The sequence below is a fragment of the Pundamilia nyererei genome, unplaced genomic scaffold (genome assembly GCF_000239375.1).
Source record: "Pundamilia nyererei isolate P.nyererei 1_Seehausen unplaced genomic scaffold, PunNye1.0 scaffold00300, whole genome shotgun sequence".
NCBI classification, from domain to species: domain Eukaryota; kingdom Metazoa; phylum Chordata; class Actinopteri; order Cichliformes; family Cichlidae; genus Pundamilia; species Pundamilia nyererei.
In genome coordinates, this window is record NW_005187701.1 from 380671 (window position 1) to 402178 (window position 21508).

The following is a 21508-nucleotide window of genomic DNA, read 5'->3' on the forward strand; positions in this document are numbered from 1 at the left end:
AAAAAAAAAAAAAAAAAAAAAAAAAAAAAAGAGAATGACAGAGAGCCTGATAGACGCAGACACAAAGACAAAAGCATTGTCGGCCTGACAAAGAGGAGATAGTTTAGCATGAGCTCAACAATCAGTGACATTTCACTGAGCTACAGCAGAGGAGTCCTTATATTCGATATATGCGTACACAGACACACTCACAGCAAATACACCTTTCATAAACTACAATCTTTCTCATAGTTGGAGTTAACTCCAGTTAACAAGCTTCCAAACTCACGGGTCACAGCGAGTCATATTTCTTACCCAACTAGCTCATTTATCTAGCCAACACCAAGTCTAAGCAGACTCTTGCTGCTTCATTCATCTAATAGGCTGCTGCCTCTGAAAGCTGGAGAAATGAGCGTGCTACGCTGTGGTAATGGATGTAAGAGAAATCTGGTAAATTACGAAGTGGGAGGACGACAAACCTCATTTACATGCAATTTGACTGATGACGAGTGTGGCTGAACTCGGTGATCTCGCATAGATTAATTCAGGAAGTTTCCTTGTTCCCCAGAGTAAAGGCTTCATGTAGCCTCTGGTGATATGGGTATTCTAGATAATGCAGAGTTTTACGATCTTATGAGTTTATGATAATATATTTGGATGAAAACTGGGCTGTGGCTAGTCCGAGACACCAAGGCTTCCTGTCTTAACCTATGTAAAAAAAAAAAAGAAAATCCCACTTCTATCAAATTAGGAAGCCAGTTGTTGCTTCTCAAAGACTTAGCTAAAGTTTTCAAAGATCGCCTGCTGGAATATATTTCATAAGAGCAATATTTTGCGTTATTTGTCATTTCTGCTGTTTGGTCAAGAAATGCTGAACAAGATATTGCTGCTCTTGATGAGGTTCTGCTTTTAAAAGTAGGAGTTCATCAAATAAATCAATCAAAAAAAAAAATCAGCCAATCCATTGTTCTTTCTAAATTATCATTATCAACTCAACCTAGAGCACTAAAACACAACCAGACAGCACCCAAGAGTTTAGTTTCTATTCCAAGTTATAGCCAGATTAACCACAGCCAATATAATTTCATTTCATATAGTGAAATCAGTGGCAGTTGACCAAAGATGAGAAGAGAAGACAGCTTAATATCATTAGTATAATACATTTTAAAATGCTGTTATAGCATATGAAATCAAGCAATGACACACCAGACTAATTTCAAAGTGTCTTCCTCCCATTTTTCCCCTCAGCTCGCCAATGATCGGACTAAGGTCGCGTTTTCATCTTTATCTGACTCTTTAAAAGTTCACAGGTCACTCTGTGTGAACGTAGCCTTAATGTTCACTTAGTTCACTCTGTGCGGCTAAATATACCTGAAAACATAAACTTGACATTTTGCATATCAACCACCCACTCATGTATCACTCCACATCCAAAATAGCAAGTGTGTTTATCCAAAACACAGATAATGCAGCAGCACTACTGTGGCTTTGTGCGCTGCAGCCAACAAGCAGCTTGATGCTAACAAAAATATCACAAATCGAGGATCTTTCCATTCCACAAAGATCTGTTTTTTATATTACATTAAAAGATGGAACACACACACACACACACACACACACACACACACGAATGGCAATGGAAACAAGATATCTAAATATAGCTTTGCTTTTAATTTGACCCGCAACATCATTGCAATGTCATACGGAAGAAATTTTATGAAAAGCAATCTTACCTGCTATTTATTTAAGACATACTTAATAAGAAGCCAGTATGTCTCAAAAAAAGGCTTCAGATTGCACACATTCACACATGCAAGCTGCCAAGTGCAACCACAAGAGTCGACTCTTGGCAGCAGAGCAGCTCCATTGGAGCAGTAGGAGTTCAAAAGGCTTGGTGAGCACACGGTTCAGAAGGAGGAACATAATACACTCACTTAAACAACCCTGATTTCCCCAGATGAATCTGAGTTATAAAGCCAGAAACCTCCACGTCTGAAATCGTCTTCCTCTACCTCAACAAAGTCACTTGTGCCATATTAGGAATCATCTCTTGCTGCAGACTGAATTTCATCAGTTAACTGGAGAACTGGTTGAGTAGTGCTGCTTAAAAAAATGTCAAGTCCCTCTTGGAATGGGTTGGTTTGTAGTACTGTTCAGTAAAAGCAACAGGCAGGAAGGTTTAGGACCAATTTGTTTCCATTATGACCTTCTGAGCAGGCTAGAAGCACCAAGGCCCCACTCAAAGTAGAGCCGTCACATGGCAGAATCGTGGCACAACGCCCTACTGCTGCTGGCTGGTGCTGATAGAGACATTATCTTCTCACAGAGGAAAGGAATGAGAGAGAAGGAGGTTTCTGTGAATTAATCATGAATAAGATGCCGTGAAATGATGTCAGCTAGCAAAACTCTGAAGATTAAGCTGCTACTTTAAATGATGTTAACCAGGATCAGATTGTTTGGGGAGTATCACAATGAGAAGACAAGAACAGTCAAAAGTTCCACAAACACAGAGGGGGAAAAAATAATTTAAAGGGCATGTGCTACACTCATTTCCAGTTCCATAGTTTTGGTATTCTTCATGTAAGATTCACATTACAAAAATCATTATTAGTCATATCCTGAATCTCTAAATATACCTCCTTCTCTTCCCTTTAATCCCTACCTTCATCTGATTGGCTGTTTCTCACAAACAAAACATTTGAAGCCATCATTTTATACCTCAGCTCTCAATTTTTGGTGACAAACATCCACATTTAAACTTTGTGAAAGAAGTCGATGATGGCAATATGCTGTTTTCTGTCAATAAGCGCTGCTGTTATCTGCCATTAGCCTCAGTTAGCTGCTGTTAGCCAGCGTTAATAAAACTGTCTTTAAAGTGAACGTAACATTGTTGGGCTCTGATGCTAAGTGAATAAACTCTCATATGATGTGAGGATGTAATCAAACTGTGGGAGCTAAAGTGTGATTTTTAGGATACCTGAGCATAATACTAGCTGGCACCGTTAGCTTATAACAGCGGTCCCCAACTCCCGGGCCTCGGACTGGGACCGGTCCGTGAGTCGTTTTGTACCGGGCCGCGAGAGTTGAGGCTCAGGTGTGAAATGTATGGTTTTCAGGGTTTCTATCGGTTTTCAGCGTTATTTTGTTATCGTTTTTATCGTTAACTTGGTTTTCCTGGGTCTTTTCATGCGTGTTATGAATAAATTTTCTTTTTTTTGGTACCAGTACTAGTTTTATTTTGTTGTATTTATCCGCAACACCTTAAAGGCCGGTCCGTGAAAATATTGTCAGGCATAAACCGGTCCATGGCGCAAAAAAGGTTGGAGACCGCTGGCTTATAACCTGTTGTTGCCCTTTAGCCATTGAGTTCTCTTCTCCTCCACCTTTGGTGTTCCATGTATGTGGTCGGTTTTAGCTACATACGAGAAACACAACTATTTGCATTAATCTCTGTCCCAGCCACTGCATTTAAATATGGTGGGGCAACATGATAGCTCCCACAAACTACAAACCCAACTCCTATGTATTTTTAAGAGATTAATTACAAGCTCATGAGAATGCATCAGTTTTCTGGAAAATGTAACTACACACTATAGTTAAGAATACAAACCTTTTTATGTATTTAATAACCTCAAAAATTACTGACAGACTGACTTTAAGCAACTGATAATGCATTGCAAGCATTTAGAGTCTGAAAGCCGAGCTTTTAGCTCCCTGAGATTGCTCGTACATATCTTGACCATGTTTGATATGCATAACTGTAATAGAGTATATTTCTGGAAAAAAAAATAAAAAAATCATAATTGATCCACTAAAAATAAAATAAAAGCTCCATTAGATAAACCAAGACTATTACAAACAAGTTTACAAAAGTATGAGAGTATTCTAATATCAGCGACAGTCTCTAAATATCGGTTTAGTATTAAAATAAACATTTCAATCTAAAAATAAACCTTCCTCTGCTAAATGAATTAGTCATTTCTAAAAGTTTATTCATCATCCATGACATTAATCAGCAAAGCAAATAGAAACCTTGTTAAATGTCAGTTTTATCAGACCTGCATTAAAACCTTAAGAGGCAGAGTTGAGATAAGAGTGTTTAGACTGTGGTCTGAGTGGATGACTGCTTATCAGTTAATCTTAATCTATGGAACTGAGTCGCTGCAAAACCACCCAACTGTTTCTGAAACACGCAGTTTCTATTTTTAAAGCAACTGTCCTGCAAGGCAAGACCTGCTTTTTCAAACCACCAAATTGGTGCCACAAGTACAAATCTGCAGGGGAATGCCAATCATAGCGAGCGTGGCGGCTCCGTGGGGTATTTCATGCATTTTTAGCACGCCGTGGCACACAGAGTTAAAGGGACTCGGGGCTTATCCTCGGATTAATGCCTGGAAAAGTTCATTCTGCCCCGAGAGATCCAGGGTGCACCGAGTCCTTCCTAAAAGGGATTGTGTAACTGCTGGAACTTTTGATTTTGTTTTGTTCATAGAAGCAGGAGGATTACATCCTCAGAGACCCACCTGACCCACCTCCCTCTTCTCAGCTGTCCCCTGCTGAACTCAGTGGACTTCATCCCACAGCCAGATGGGAAATACAGCAGTACACGGATATTCTTTTCAGAGCTTTCTGCTGGGCAGAGGTCTTAAAGACAATGGGGCCCTCTTGCATTTCACTTCTAGATGTGAAGCCTTACGCGTTAATCTTAGAGGTCAATCATTTTCTTCATTTCACTACTTATGCCAGACCGGACATCTGGGAAAAACCCCATAACTACATACAAGGTCAGCTCATGGTGTCATTTCATTTCTTTTCCCCACAAAGCAACGTCACATGCAGCAAGTATTAAGTTTCAGGACAGCCTCGTTTACTCGCACGGCTGCTGAAAGATTAAATAAGAAAAGAAAAAAAATCAACACAAAAGGCCGGGTATGAGAGGACGTTAAAAATCCATTACCACATTGTCACTGCTACCAAAAACAGCCCTAAAAATAATCTAATTATGAAATGATCTTTAATTACGTGAAAGAACACTATGCATAACAAAAAACACAAAACCGCAATTCAGTACCGAGCTTCTTGTTCCAGCAGCGGCAGCAGCAAAGCTCTGAATGCTTAATAAATTCTTCTGAAGGCTGCACCGCACGCTTGTTTCATCGGACAATGAGACTTCTTGAATGGAATAGTCTGGAAAACTGTAGAGGGGAAGACAATCATGAAGCAGTAATCTTATTTCTCCACAGCAGCTCCCATTGTTCTCCTAAAAATGCTTCTGTTTAGTCCGGTTCAGCTCTCATTCCAATCCATCACTCCATTGAGAAATATTCTGCAGAGCCAAGGATAAATTAGAACAATAACCGCGCTGCGCGATTTGAATGCAGCAATCAGGCTCGGATAGGAGAGAGTACCGTTGTGCTCCTCCAGCTCTTACTAGATAGCAGTAGCTGCTCTGTGCACGGCTGCAATCAAGCCCAGATGAATTGAACCACCTCGCTCTGTGTTCGACTTCCCTGATAACTTCCTCTGATTAAGCTCCTGCTTAATTCACTCTGCCTCTCGACTCTGTCGACTTCAGTCATCTTTAGACAACTTTCAAAACATTCAGACTTAAACCATCAATTAACACCCGAGCCTTCTCCGATACAGCGACACCGGCCTCTGTAAATGAGGAATCATCGGCGTGGACCGGCAGGTGTTAAGCTCCCTTTTTGAAGATTATGCTTCACTTGCAGTGGCCTGGCCCAGGCTAGCCACTCTCTTCTAATCCACCACTGCAAGCTTTTGATAGCTCCCACTGAGAGTCTTTATTACAATTTCTGATTAAAACCTGGAGCCAGAGAGAAAACGAGACAGACTGAGAAATTAGAGTGACAGAGGAGAAGGAAGGGCAAGTGAAAGAATTAAAAATTACTCCTATTTCAAATGCAGGAGCGTAAACTGCAGAGCAGCTGCCTTTGATTACCTTTAAATCTAATACTTGGGCTTAAATTTTGTTAGAGGAATGAGCTGACCCCAAAGGCCTAAACACGTATCTCATATTCTGACAGGAAACAGACCCTCCAGGAAAGACTACAGAATGAAACCCTGCATTTTTAGTTTCAAACTGCGACATTAGCACCACTACTGAAATGCTAGAACCAGACAAAATTGACGAGAGCTAAGGGGAAAAAAATCATTAAGATCATGAAGAACGCACTGCCTCGATCAGTAGAGAAAACAAAACAAAACAAAGTCTTATCTGGTTTCAACTCCAGCATCATTTATGAGGCGCTTAATGTGCCGTCCTTCCTCCCTGATACTGAATAATCTCTGGGATAAAATCTACACATGGCTGTGGTCATCCCAAAAACATGAATAATTCACAGCCATCTGCCATAAACCAACAGTCTAAATTAAAAAAAGACCGAGGAGGTGCGATTCCTTTATTGTGATCACTTCTTTTATTTTGTGTGTGTTTGTGTGTGTCACAGAAAGGAAGTGTGGGTCTGCTTTTGATTCACTTTATTACATCGTCACAGGAAGCGAGACGGACTCACGTTCACACCTACAGATTTAAATAATTAGCAATTTAGAATTCGCAGTTAACCCAACCCATGCATATCTTTGCACTGTGGGAGAAAGCCAGAGTAGCAGGAGACGTAAACACGTCTCTACCTTCTCGACAATTTAAGCCAACGTCTGCAGTAAATTAGAAATGAAATTTTAGATGTAAAATGTTATTATGTACAGGTGACTGTTGTATGAGGTTAGTGGAAGTCTCCAAAATGATCACGTGTGTAATTATCAGTAAGGCTGCTGGTTCTCAAATTTGGGGCCGAGTTATTTTATTATTTTACTCACAACTAAGCCTAAGACAACAGCAACAACCTCACCTTTAACCATGTGAATGGTCTGTTAAACAACGCTGCGATCATTTTATCTCCCCCAACTGGTTAAAGGCTCTTAAAGCCTCACTGCTGATTAGCACTGAAGCTCCACACCATAAAAAGCGATCTTCAGAGCCCCAACTATCAGTTACTTTAAAGCAAGTGGTTGTCATGTTGAAAGTGATATGTTAGTCAAGAATGTCATCACACCTACTACGTTAAAGTGACTAAGGTGCTTTTGCGAACATGAAGCAGACACGTTAAGATGCCGCCAGCATTTCATGGTTTCAAGGCAAGAAAAAAATCCAGCGGGGAGTTTTCTTGGTCTCACTTTGTCAAAGTTTGTGGCTGCTTTGTTTACACATTCTGTCCAGACTGCAAACATAAAGCATAAGTACTAAACAGCAGCATCCATATCATCACAGAAGAGGAGGCTGGGGCCAGTCCAAGAGGCAAGAACAAGACTGAGACTGCACAATACACTCTGACCCAACTGCATACAACATCCAGGATTTTTTCTGGTTAGACTCTAGAGGTCTCAAAGCTTTTTTAACCAGCTATACAAGGCCTCCAGCACCAGACGGCCCCTCTCTCTGTTTGTGTTCCAGGCCGGCGAGTCGCTATGCATGACGATTTATTGACGCAAGATCCCCCTCAGCCAGGACTGCCACCGATTACTGCTGCTGGAGAGAGGAGACGAGGGCAGGGAGAGGGGGGTAGACAGAAGGGGAAGGTCTTGCAGGGATAAGAGAGTTTTTCTGTGTGTGTGTTCTAGCTCTGCCTCCAAGGCCATAAACCCAGTTCCAAAATGCCAAGTAGCATGTCAACATGCCAGCCTTTGCCACCCAAGTTTAAGTCAGACAAAAGGCTCTTTAGTCCTCTAAGTGGTGGTCTGAAAAAATAGGAAATGATGATCTGTCATACGTGGAAAAAGGCTTTACCAGAACTGCACAAACTGAAGGACGACAAGGAGAAAATGAACTGCTAACATGAAGTGAAACTGAGCAACGAGAGCTTAATTTCTGAGCTCCCCAAAGAGAAGGAACGTCTGGCACTGGATGAATGCTCTGGCCTAATGCAAACACAATCATCCCTCACCTATTTTTTATTTCATTTCATAACAGCTGACACTTGTTTTTCAAAAGATTTGTCCATCAGCAGATTGTTAGCTGTGACGTAAAAATTCCACCTCCCCAAATGAAATGAAAAACATGCGACGAATACAACTCTTCCTTTAACTAAACACTGGAGAAACGTCATCAATTCAGATTTATTATGTGAAAAAAACCAAAACTGCTAAGTTACATTTATGTCATATATTCTGAGCATGAGCAGGGAACAGAAATGACCAAAATAAAAAGGAAATGAAACAGGAAAACACGGCCCACTCCAACGATCACTTGCATAACGCAGCGTATTTAAGAAAAAGAAAAGAGAGGAAGAAGACCAAGAAAGAAATCAGTAAATATCTTTGGCCTGTGCCAGTTTTCCCCGTAATGTGACGACATGAATCCCCTCTGACGCAAACCCCTTTGAAAAGCCTTTTGGCAGGGACTAAACCATTTCTCCAAACACTTTTCAAAAGAATAGAAGGTGATGCCAGCAAGCTACATTGTGTCACACAGAATCTTGAGTACTGCAACAATTAATAAATGCCTGTGAAATCAATTTGCTGAACATGACCAACACAAGCAGAGCTTGATGGGAAGTGAGGACACAATGGACCTTTTGTCCAGTTAAGTAAAATAGAAAATCCAGACCTGTGCTAAGGAGGAAAAGAATATATACTTTTCCCATAACACAGCAGCTATAAATCTATTCAAAATAAACTGCCGTGTTTAAATTTTACATTTCTTATTTCTTACCTTGGCAACTGTGAGAGCTCATTGTTATGGCTGCTGTTGCTCGTGCAGACTTGATGTGGAAAGAGAGGAGCGAGGGCGTCAGTGCGCCTCTGTCATGGTCACCATCGTTCGCTACCCAGCTCGACCAAAGAGGAACATGGATTCATCACACTGTGCCACAGAAGAAGACCTCGTTGGACTGCTTCACCAAACAGCCTGTGAGGAGGAGATACAAAAAAAGCGGGGGATTTCATGCAGCCGCTCATTTATCACTGCAATATGCTCCAAATTTTTAAACAAACTTAAAACAAACACGTTTATGGTTTTTGCCATTCATTTATTCCTCCCTGCACAGGCAACAAAGCACAGACAGCCCTGCATGCCAACCAGCTTTCAAAGAACTGATGACCCCAGTTCAAAGTTTCTGCCTCTCTTCAGCCCCAATTAAGTCTCTTGCACAAAACTGTCCAGGACATTCTGACACATAGTTGGTGAAAAACACTGACAATTAGAAAATAAACTGCACTGCAATTTCTGCTATTGCTGTTACAAAACAAAGCCAAGTGTTTAATATTCAACAGCAACTTCCTAATTGTTGTAAATCTGTTATAAACAGTCTTACAAATACAATTGTTGCTAAAAGTGAGAAATAAGGTGAAGAAAATGTGGCAAGAATCAAGTTAGGACACGGTCCTGAGTCGCACTTTCTCACATGCAGCACACAGCAGGAGACGGTCTGCAACAATGCTGGAAACACAGAGTTCAGTTTAGGTGAGAGTGTGTTCGGCAGGCAACACACATGGCTTGCAGAGAATTTCCCGGACAAATACCCTCTCCATTCTCACAATCGGACATCACGCAGCCTTTGCTCTGGGGAGCTGCTTCAGTAAATACTCTTTAATATTCAATCCAACTGGCTTGGAGATTTTCATTTTGACATAAAACTCTGCTCAGTTATACAGAGAAAAGTTCAGGGCAGCAGTGCAGGTGTTAAACAGCTTGGATTTGGTGGAGAAAAGCAGGAGTGGGAATTCAGTCTGTGCAGGGGCTGTGAAGATGAACTTCCACAACAGCTTGTGGGCTTACAGGACTGATGTTCTCCAATGCTGATGGTTGAACAGCCAAGGGAGCAACAGTGGGGCTAACTACGACGAAGGGGGAAAAAGTACAAAAAAGGCAGACTGGACATTCGTTTTCATTTTTAACACTCTGTTGTATATTTTGGCATCTCTTCTCCACAGCAGGGGCTAAACCAAAGGACCAACAACACAGCAAACAGCAACAAGAGTAGCCCACAGGGCGGGTTGGTCCACATATTTTTGACACTGCCCTCAAGTGACAGGAGGCGGCTACAACATGTCCATGTGAGTCTTCCAAACTTTCAGTGCACGAGCAAATTTAAAACGGAGACTAAAAGAAAGAGAACGGAGTGAAAGCAAACCGGCAAGTTGTATAAGATGTTTATTTTTTTATCAAATCAAAATGATTCATTTGAACCATCTGGCTTTACTTAAAATCACAGCATGTTTACAGAGTAATGCGAGTCACTATCAGAACTGTCATCACAACACTGCCTGAGCCACACCCAGCAAAGAGATTGAGCAGGTGTACATCGGTGATTAAGCACTGCAACAATAATACACCGCATTTTTCACATTTATGCATCAGAGCTTACCGGGGCACACGCCTTTGCAAGCATTTTAAGATTTGATCACATCTATTACTGTTACACTGTTACCGTGTTTGCTCCCACAGTTTGCATGGTCGGCCTGGGAAAGTCACTGCCTAAATGAAAGGCTGTAGTAGAGCCCCAAATGAAATGCAAACAGAGGCTTCATGAAGGCTTAGACTCACCTCTGAGTCAACAGCAGAAGAAAGAGGGGAAGAAAACTTTTCATACTGCCTGGTGTTTGTGTGTCTTATGCAATCAAAACTGCAAGCGGTGCGCAAACAAACACACAGAGAGGCCTCTGGCTCTTCAACTTTAACCGGCAGAAACTAAAACTCACCTCTGTCACGTCTAACAGGTGTCGGCAGAGCTGAAAACAAACATGTGGTAATGAGAGCTGCAATCAGTCCGTTTAAACCCCACAGCGGCCGCAGCAAAGTGCGTCTGCGCTCCCTTCTCTTTCTCAAACAGACACACTCGCTCGCTCTTTAAAGCGGCTAAACTGAATTACTGTCACATACCTACGTTCAGTTCTGTTGCGCAGAAAAATAAAACTTCATGGAAACGTATTCCTGCCAACAGTCTCCAGGCTCTTACCTCAGCTATCAGGAATTACCATAAACACCATAACGGTCCCTTAAGTCTAGAACAAAATCTGAGAAACCAGATTATTAATTGCCGTCAAATGTGAGGGGAAAAAGTGTCAGAGTACTGATGGGATAACTGCCACTTGTGACTTTGAGAAAAAGATGAATGTGTTGCTATGACAAAAGTCAAAACACAGTATTTCCACTCTTTGAGTTGAGTGTGCTCTTCATAGCATCTTTCAAGCCATTGGGCAAAACAACAATGGAAGAGGTTTAGATGTCAGTCTGAATTCCTGATAAGGGTGTGTGTTTAGTTACATGTACACTGGTGACACTTGGATGACCGTGAGGGACACCGAAAATGGGTGTTGATGGATTTGCTGAGGCATGGGGTGTCAGAAAAAGTCGCCAGGGTGCCAACTGGCGGGCAGTGGTGCTATTCTCAGCTCAAACCACCTATTTTTGTCAGACGAGTTGTCTCACACACACGCACGCGCACACACACACACACAATGTGCTTTTACAGTCTGTTATAGTGTGACAGCAGTGACTTTAGGCATTTTCTCCTCCTGCTCTCTCTGTTGCCAAACACATACACCATGGAGCTCAAAGACAGGCCTTTACCGACTCCAGCCAGTTGCAGATTGTAAAGCTGATCTGTTGTCAGTTGTGATGCTACTTCCACATGACTTCATTTTTTTTCTCCTGGAATCTTAATTACTCTACGGGGATCCCATTAAAAATGGATCTTTGTACAACACTGCAGATATTTCTTTTTCCTGCACTGTGGCACCATAAAACACATCACCTGCCTCTCTTCAAGCATCTCATTTTCACCGGCTAACTCGTCTGGATAAGATTTATTATTCTCATGCAGTGAAGTTTGGATCTGGAAACGTTTCATGGCGCTTGACTGGAAAACAGCTCTCAGGACCCCTTAATGGACTTCATTTCCCAAGCACTCGGAGCACTGCCGGGAGTAATCACGATAGCATAAAAATAACATGTGGTTGGATAGTGAGCAGTAAACAACAATTAAGAGACCCCTTGCATAGCTCATGAAATGAATCATTGAAAATGCATTTGCTCCATGAAGACCGCCTCAGCCTCTCAGCCCTAATTGACTATGAATTATTCAGCTGGCGATGGGATTAGTGCCTTGTATGCCATGGACTGACATGTTTCTGAGGTGTAGAGTCTTTACAGTGTGATAGCAGCTCAGTATTCTTGAAATAGATGTGGATGGCCCAACAGGAAGCTTTTTGCTTTATTATTACCACCAAGACAAAAGTAGAATATTGTAGTGTGTCTGACAGGAGCTGGTCGGTCCATCTGTGAAGTAGAGCTGGGCGATATAAGATTTTTTCATATCACGATATGTTTTTTTTTTCATTTCAGGCGATAACGATAACTATCACGATATAAGCCAAATAACTATATTTGTAAGATTTAAATGTGCCGTTGCTCACAAGTAAAATGTGAAATAATCAGCAGCTTGTATTTATTTAAATATTTATTTCCCATAATAAGTTCAACAGGGTAGATGTACTTAAGGAACATGAGACTTTTTCAGATAAATAAAGGCAAATATTGCAAACTACACAAAAGGCAGCCGCTAAAGCGTTTAAGTTTCAAAACAGAACAAACGAAACAGACTAAATTGTCAATTCCACTTAGGAATTGTGATTGGTTCGGCTCTGCGCTACTTAATTTGGATTGGCTGACTTTTTTTTTTTTTTTTTAAAGAGGACAAGAGCGGCGAGGTCTATCGCGATAGTTTAATTTCTCTATCGAGTAAAAGTTATATCGCGATACATAGCGTTATCGTTCTATCGCCCAGCTCTACTGTGAAGTTCAGGGTGTAAAACAAGGGCTGGGTAATGTACAGCTGATATAATTTCAAAACATATACCGAATGAGACAGTCCTGTTTATATAAGAATGTCCTTTGATGCTGAGGTATATAAAGTGTGCCCTAGATAAAGCTCTCTATGCAGACTCTCACTTTCTGCAGTTTCTCCTGACGTGAGTGATAACTAAAGTTTGAGGCATTCGTTAACTGAATGTTAAAATTGCATTTGTGACTGAAGCTGATGAGGTTTCCTGCTTTATTTAAACGAGACACTAAGAACAAAACTGCTCTTTTCAAAGCCAAAATACTCAACAACAACAAAAAAGATTCAAATCTCATAGTTTTAGATTGTACATGCCAAAGACCTACGAGAACAGCTGAATCACTGCACCACCACTGCTTCCAAAAAGCCTGAAACCGTCAGTGCTTTGAAAAGGTAGATTGTGGTCATAAGAATTAGAACCTGTACTCCATCACTTTTGGGTGCGTAAACCCTAAAACAGGTCTTGCATTATATCTGCCTGCGTGCACCTTCACAGAAATGACTGCTCTTATTTTGACAGTAGTTTCGGCACAGTGGACAGGAGCTTAGTCCTGCTGGAAAGTAAATCAGGATTTCCATGAAGCTCATCAGCAGATGGAAGCATGAAGAGCTTCTACCACAATCTCGTGGTAGAAGGCTGCACTGACTTTGGACTTGATGAAGCACAGCTGACCAACAGCAGCCAACTCCAGCAGATCACACCCCAAAGCATCACAGAAACGTCACGCTGGACTTCAAATCCATTGGATTCTGTGCCTCTTTACTCCAAAATGTACTTTTATCTGAAAAGAGCAGCTAGACTACTGAGGAACAGTCCAGGTAAGACACTTCTGACAGTGTTTCTGGTTCAGGAGTGGGTGGATATTTGGATGAAGTCTATTCAATGACACCAGCCTCGTGCACTTGAAGTTCTTTAAATCATCTTTTCTTTAAAGTCCTCATTTTACTGACACCTTTCCCTTCATATCAACTTCAATACAGCACACAATGTTCCACATCAAAATGCAAAACAGTAACCGAGTACATGTTAATGAAATGACTGGAGATAAAAATCATGAGACCAGCCTCGAGACCTGGTACCGGAGTTCTACACAAATTCAAATAACATCACGGATATTGCATTAAAAGTCTTTTAAATTAAGCGACTTTAAAATGTTTTAAATGCAGCTACGGTGAAGGCAAATCATTACTAAACATTCAAGCCTAAAGTGGTGGAGGTCGTGTTTTATTTCTGAACAACATACCATTTTAGCATTACTTCTGTTCATGTACTGACTCATCTTCAGTCACAGTTTTTATTACTGGGTTAACGTCACAAAATGCTGGAATTCATCTAAATGTCAAATAAAATATCCCGACGTGGGTGAAGCACACCAGCTAAATGCCCGAAAATTCACTTTTCCTGCATCCTCAGCTGATGGTTGACTCAACCAGATGCAACTTTTTATGTTGAGTTATTTTTTTAAATTAATAGTTTGAGAATATTAATGCAACTAGGAAGGGAATATGAACCAAAATTCCCATCACAAGAACAGACAGATTACCTGAAATGGTCTTTCTTTTGCCTATTAAAAAAAATGGCTATTTGCACAATGGCTGAGTGTGCAGGCCTGTCCATCACAGGTACCAAGCTCTAACCCAACACAGCTGTGCTATTAATAGACACAATCAGTGAAAGGAAAACAAAATGGGCACTAATAAGGATGTCTTTCCAAACTGCAAACCTATTGATAACCGATTTCAGAGCGCTAGGACGGGTTCCAAGTCAGGAGGAGGTCCTGGAAAAACACAAAGAGCTAATACGGGTTATTATTAGAGTTGCGAGGCACCAACAGGGTGTAAGGGGCTGAACTGTGGGAGAATAATTCACAGCCATGAGTTCATTGGGTGACCACAAGAACTCATCAAACCTCAAAATCACATCAGTTGAGGATGAGAGCTTCTGTATAGCCGCCCATTAAAATCCCAGCATCCTTCTTGCTGCTTTCAATCTTTGTCTTCTTTTCGGGCCAAAATCCATTTTCTTTGATTAAAGTGAAATTTCAATCTATACTAATGAACAAGTCTGAACGTAACAAAGCACTCTTCTGCTAATAATAGAAAAGTCCTAGCATGCACAGCTGTCTTTCCTGGAAGGTTAACATCAACATACCTGTACCGAAAGTTTTCTGGATCAAAATATAAGCAATGTGTGCTGATTTTATCAGGTTGCACGTTTCCCTACATTCTTACTGGTTTAGAAAATCCAAACATTAGCACACTGATACTGTAAATGGTAAATGGGCGGATTCTTCTATAGCATTTATACAGCCATTTGTTTTTTAAAGAAATGTTAGAATCGTGCAAACAGTGACAACACCATTTTTGATTGGACTATATATAGTATATAGTGCAAAAAAGTAATTGTAAAATATGTATGTGACAAATATTTTAAGATTGTCTTAGGGAGCACCAAAACACTAAAACATGACAGTGGTCATTATAATGTTACAGACAGGCAAGAACGATAATGCTATGACTTCATTCTTAGCCCGCTACCTTAATGACAATTTTAAGCCAGGAGACAAATGTCATAATTAATAACTTAACAGATGGCTAACATTGCTATCAAATGAAAATACCTTCAGCTGAAAGATCCACCTTTGATTTGGCAAAGATTTTAATACCAGATGCAATTCCTAAAGCAGCGCTCCCAATTAAGGAGGCATGGGACCAACACCAACACTAGGCGTACACTAGTTTGTGATCCCCTGAGGCTGGGTTTGTAACTCCTAATAGTTAAGCAACTAAAATTATTGTTTGGTGGCCAAGTTAACATTTATGATGGTGCATGACCTCTCAAAATTGTTCAGTGTTGTGGACATCAAATACTTCAGCTGCTGGTAAGGGGAGGAGCTGTGTACCTACCTGTCTGCAACTGCTCTGTGTGATGTTTTGTGTCAACTGGAGGAGGCCAAGATGCTGTCATTTGTATTGGTACTGCTGCAAATGATAACATAATCACAAAGTAATTTGCAGTATTATCAGTCAAGTTAGTATCTAAGAATCTATTTTTTTGACAACCGTAACAGAGGTAGGAGGTGTTGTGGAGGGAGGGAGTAGGCTTCAAGCATTGTGTGTGCATGCTTGCTTTCTTAAATTCATTCATTCATTCATTCATTCATTCAAATATACTTCACGCAAGTAACTCCAACTCTGACTTTAAATCAGTAAGCCTGGCACAGCAGCAGGCAGGTGAACCGGTTGTCCATGTGCTCCAGGTCATGGTTACAGAAAAAGGTTACAACTGCTGACGAAGAAGGACCACCACTGCCAGCGTCAGTCCCAGATGGTGATATTGAAGTAAATACAGATGTAGAAGACTCTTGGTGCATAAGCAGGTGAATGGCATTGAGGACCGCTATAACAGCCAGCCAGCCGACCTGTGCGGAAAACCCAAACTGTTAAGGGTAGCAACAAGGCGGCTAGCAGCAGAAGAATGAGAAAAAACGCAAAGGGATCATCTACTAGTAAAGTGATGGTGTCATTCCAACAGACAGCTAAAGAAATTATAATGAAAAATATACTGCTAATATACTGAGGCCGTTAGACCTACAGCCGCGCAAGTTTACGTGTGGAAAACACTGAATGGTTAGCATGTGCCAACTTTAACACTGTCAGATACCGAGAAGCAACTTTTGCCATCTGCATCTAGTTTTCTAAATACACATGGCACAATGAAGGTTATTGAAGTGAGACTAAAACCAACATATGGTGATTAAGAGGAATTTGAAAAGCAACTGTCAACTGCAGTTTTGGTTTGATAGACAAATAGACAAATTACTATTTGGACCATGCTGCTTGAGTATGAAACCAAAGCTCCAATGCCATTTACAAAGCCAATCAGTGTAACATAAACAACATGTGAACAAACAGGGATGCCTGTCCCAAATACCAACCACATGCTAACTGATTTTAGAGGTTCAAAGTCAGGACAAGAACAAAAGAGCTAAACAGGGGTTTTTTATTGGAGTTTTGAGGCACCAACTGGGGATAGAGCTGAATGTTGGAGAATAGTCAACAGCAATGAACTCATACAGCACCCAAAGGGGGTCAACACAAGGATTCATCAAGCTTCAAATCACATCAATTGAGGCTGAGAGCTTCTTTACAGTTGGCCATTGAAAATTCACAGTCCTTTTTTTACTGCCTTCAATCTTCCTCTTGTTTACTTTTGCTGTTTTTCTGGCCAATATCCAGCTTCCTTTCTTTTTATAAACTTGCATAACAGTAAGCCAAATGAGAAAAAACAATGTACTGTAACCATCTGTTGACTGGTTGGCTGCTTTAGTTGAAGGATTCATGTGCAGCCGATTTCCCCAAGTGTCATTCAAACTATATTAGTGTCTTCTCAAACACTGTGCAATCAAGAGAAGGACAAAATAAAAGAATAAATGAATACGGACTGAAATCAAAGATACAGTAGTATTCAGAACGGCAGTGAGCTGGTGGAACGACCTTCCCAGTTTACAAATTCCTACTGGGTGACTGTGGATTGCTGGGTTTTATTTGTCTCCGAGCACAACAGTCGCATTAATAGAACCCATTAGAATCCATTAGTGTGACAACGTCCACAAACTGTCCACAAACAAGCAAACGTTCTGAGCGCCAGCTTGTGCTAAATAATAGAAGGAAATTGGAAAGTCAGACCCGGAATTTCACAAAGCACAATGGAACCAAGATAAATGAGCTTATTAAAGAGATTAAAAGAGGCAAACTTAGGACACAAGTGCTCATGAACTTTGGTAAGGTAATGATGTAGGTAGCCCGTGTGCTTGCTGGTCTAAGGTTACTTACTGCAACTTCTCTTATGTGCGCCTTTCTCCTATTTTTGTGTACATTTCTCTCGTTTCTTGATTTTACACATTTCTCCTGTTTGCTATTTATATTTTATCCCAGCAAAGTTGATGCGGAGCACCTACATTTTCATAGTCCATGTACAACGACAATAAAGGGCTATTCTACACATCTTGAGATTTCTGTACTCCTCTGAGTATACTACAAGCCAACATGGAACTTAGAGGTTTGATGCATGTACTCCCTATGATATTAATGCATAGTACTGAATCGGGGCCAAGACGTACAGCTGTTATACATCCACTATATCTTTCCGTGCTACACCCTCCTTGGCGCAGTGATGATACCAGCTGGGGGACAAATCATACAAACAAAGCTTCTCAACAAGATTTTCTTCTTTGTTGGAATCTCAACTATTTTGTTCTGCATGCTTTACTTCCATCTATACCGTTTGAGTTTGTTTTGGCTCTTTCACAAGCGCTCGTTGATCAGTGCATCATTTCACACTGCATTCCTATTGGTCAGTTGGTAGTCAGCAGTCACACTGTGAAATGCTTGTCCTACACTTCTGGTACTTTATGAATTTTGCCTCAGGCTTGGTTGGTTTAAAGACCAATATAACTTTGAACCTCTCTTATTACGTGACTTAGTACCATGAGTTTGGAGTAATGACCAAAAGATATCAGCATGACATATCACCTGTCTTGTTAGTCAACTTTTGTCTGGGAAACTCCAGGAAAAAATAGAGGCTGAATCAATTAGATGATTGAAGAAAAATAACAAAAAAAAAAAAACTCTTTTCCCTTGTACTTTCCCAAAACCAGCATTTTAATCCTCCTAATAGCTCCTAATAGAAATACAAAACCATCTCACGGTACACTCTCGGTTCATACTCAAACAAACAAAAGCACAACTTGCAGGCCATCATATAAAAGCTTTTTCCCTGATGAAAAGATGAAAAGACTGGTTACTTTGCATTTACCCCAATCAGCCCAGTGTTAGAGACAGACAGAAGTTCTCTTTTTCTTTACTGTCAAACCCCAAGTCCTGCTTGAAAATGCAGACTTCCTAATATTACAGCCTTTTGCACATGGCACTAACTGCAACAGATTCCTTTAAAGTGGACATATTATGGCTGACATAATAACAATAGCGGGACTTCCAGTCTGTATCGTGCTATTAAGTCTCATTTAGCTTAAATATTACAAGAAAAAAAAACTATTTTCTTAAACACTAACGCCTAAGATCCAACACCCTCCAGCAGATATTGGGCAAGAGGCGAGTTACGCCCTGGGAAGGGCGCTGGTCTATCACAGAGCTAACACATGCACATGTCTTTGGATTGCACAGGGAGAACACCCAAATCCCACACAGAAAGGCCCCGGCTGACCAGCTGTGAGAGGCATCAGTTCTTACCACTGCACCACCGTGCTGCCCACATCAAAATCCCACATTGCACAGTACAATTAGGAATAATTCAGTTCCACAAACACAAAAGTCTAAAATGTGAGACAGTTACTGCAGGTGTTTAAGCCATGCAGATGTTTTGTTAGATGGACTCACAATTAATTTACAGTGATTTAAAAACTCTCAGTTATCCTTTAAGTCCTTAGTCCACGTAAAGCTGTCGAAAGGGGAAAATCAAATGTGCAGGTGACTTTTTGTCTTTTAAAGTCAATACAAGCAATACAACAGGTGTTTCATTTGAAATCTGACCAGATTATTTATGCTTCTCCTGTAGCTTACTGTACACCCCCATCACGGAGATGCAGATACAGATGGATACAGAGCATCTGGTCAAAATCCAAGAACTGTCTTGGGTGGGTCGATCAACTCTGGTAGGGTCGTCCTTGCCAGAAAGCAAAAGGGTCGGACTCAGTTTCGCACTCACATTCTACAATAACCCACACAAATCATCATCACTGGTCTACAAAGACTAAAATCCAGAGGAACTGCAAGATATTTCACACCCCATGATCATTACAAAGAAAACAAGAAAGAGACTTAGATAATAATAACTGAAATCATTACCACGCACTACAACCATGTCAACACTTCCTCTTTGCATGTAGAATGCAAAATGGCAGTAATCGCCACAAAGAAAAACTTTGTGCAAATGCAAAACCATTTATTTCAAACAAAAACATTTTTTGTGGCGGCTTTGCGTTGCAATCCAAAACGCCATAATATGGTCTTCCTCTGGAATTTTTCATGTGGCCAAAGAATAATTACAGGCTGCCAGCCCCGTGGAGTTTTATTAGGCATGTTTAGAGTTTGTTTTGTACAACAAGACTTCGCATATGCTTCTTAAAGGGGACACCCATCCTCCAACCATCTTATTCTCCCACTTATTCCAGCTCAATACTTGGACTCAACTCCTTAGAGAAGTCACTTTTCCAACGTTCAAATAACCCTTTTTTTATCCTACAGTAGGCCTTGGTGTAACCTCTCAGGTTATCCACTGTCTTAACAACCCATTTAACTCACTCCCCAAATCCGCTTTCTTCTGGTTGGCTGCCCGTCTCAGTCAGAAGGTTCAAGTTTGCAGCTGCTGTGCTCACAATCAGTGCGGCGTGTCTGAGATTGCATGACATCACGAGAAGCCAAGAGTGAAAAACAGTCTAGAGCTGATCGTTCAGAGATGCCAGAAGCCCGAGCGTTCGGCTCACAAACATTTATTTCTTTTACACCATCATCTTCACTATGCTGTTACCTTCTAAGGATTGAGATCATGATGTAATGACATCCGTCATCACCAAACAACTGAATGAGACCACATGAGGACGTTTTGAAGCTGCAGAAGATCAGACACGCCTAACGAGTTCTCAGTCACAGACACTGCTGAACATCAGCTCTTAAAGAGTAAGAATATAACAGGCAGCAGGCTGTAGAAAGAGATCCTGCCATAATTCAATGATGCTGTTTTACATCTTCACCAGTCTGGCCTGTGCTCTCGGCAGACTCATCCTTTAGGAGGACAACTCAGACATTTCTTTAGTGGACTGCTGTGACCTTGTTCCCGTGGGGCCTGGAGTTTACAAGCATGCACCAGCAGTGCTCCAGAGCTTGTAATGCTGAGGGAATAGTTTCCACTAGTGAAGGCTTACAGGAGATTTAGCAGAGCACAGGCACAGCCCTGCTGCTGCTCCGCTCTGTTTACACTTCACCGAGACAAAGTTTACAGCCAGAACTGCGGCAGCGCGGTCCGACCTCAGCAGAAACCTCCATCACACGCGCGCGCGCGCACACCCGTGCTGTCTCTGTGTTACTTGAGGAACTATGGAGCAAAGCGGTGCGTTTAACTACAAGAACAAAACTTTATGTGAGCTCGAACAGCTCCGCTGAAAGCGCGGCTGTTTGCGCCGAAACCTCCCCAGAACATCTGGCAGCCCTTCGCTGTAACCTCAAACTCATCATGAAGGCAGTGTGCCAACATGAGGCAGAAACAGTGAATACGCTTTAATAACAGTCCGCTTCTCACCGCAGTCTGACTCTACCGAACTGAAAGCTGAGCAACAATGTTGCACAACACACTGTTTTTGATAACCTACTACAAACTGCTGAAAGTGAGCAACAACGCATCTATTGCGCAACACTCACGGCTTCCTTCAGCTGACTGTAAAACACCCACAAACCCACACGAAACAGAGTAAAGTGGAGTTGCCCCACGACTGCAGCTCACTTCGGGGAGACGCAAAGCGCAGCGACCCCAGAGATAAACATCGCTAACTTTTTTTTTTTCAATCATGTGCCTTAAACGTTCAAAGCAAACACTGTTTATTTTTCCACAAACACGGAACAGAAACAGTACCTGAACCGAGCTGTGCTGGCTG

At 41.3% G+C, this 21508-nt stretch overlaps 1 protein-coding gene across 2 annotated transcripts in view; it reads right to left on the bottom strand.

Annotated features, from left to right (window-relative positions):
- hdac4 (histone deacetylase 4) overlaps positions 1-21508 on the bottom strand; it is a 130964-nt gene extending 109456 nt beyond the window's left edge. For both annotated transcript variants that reach the window (XM_013915414.1, XM_005751125.1), the window contains exons 1-2: positions 21487-21508; positions 8711-8905 (exon numbers count right to left, since the gene is read on the bottom strand). In XM_013915414.1, coding sequence (XP_013770868.1) covers positions 8711-8732 — 22 coding nt within the window. In that variant the 5' untranslated portion in view covers positions 8733-8905; positions 21487-21508. The remainder of the gene's footprint in view (positions 1-8710; positions 8906-21486) is intronic.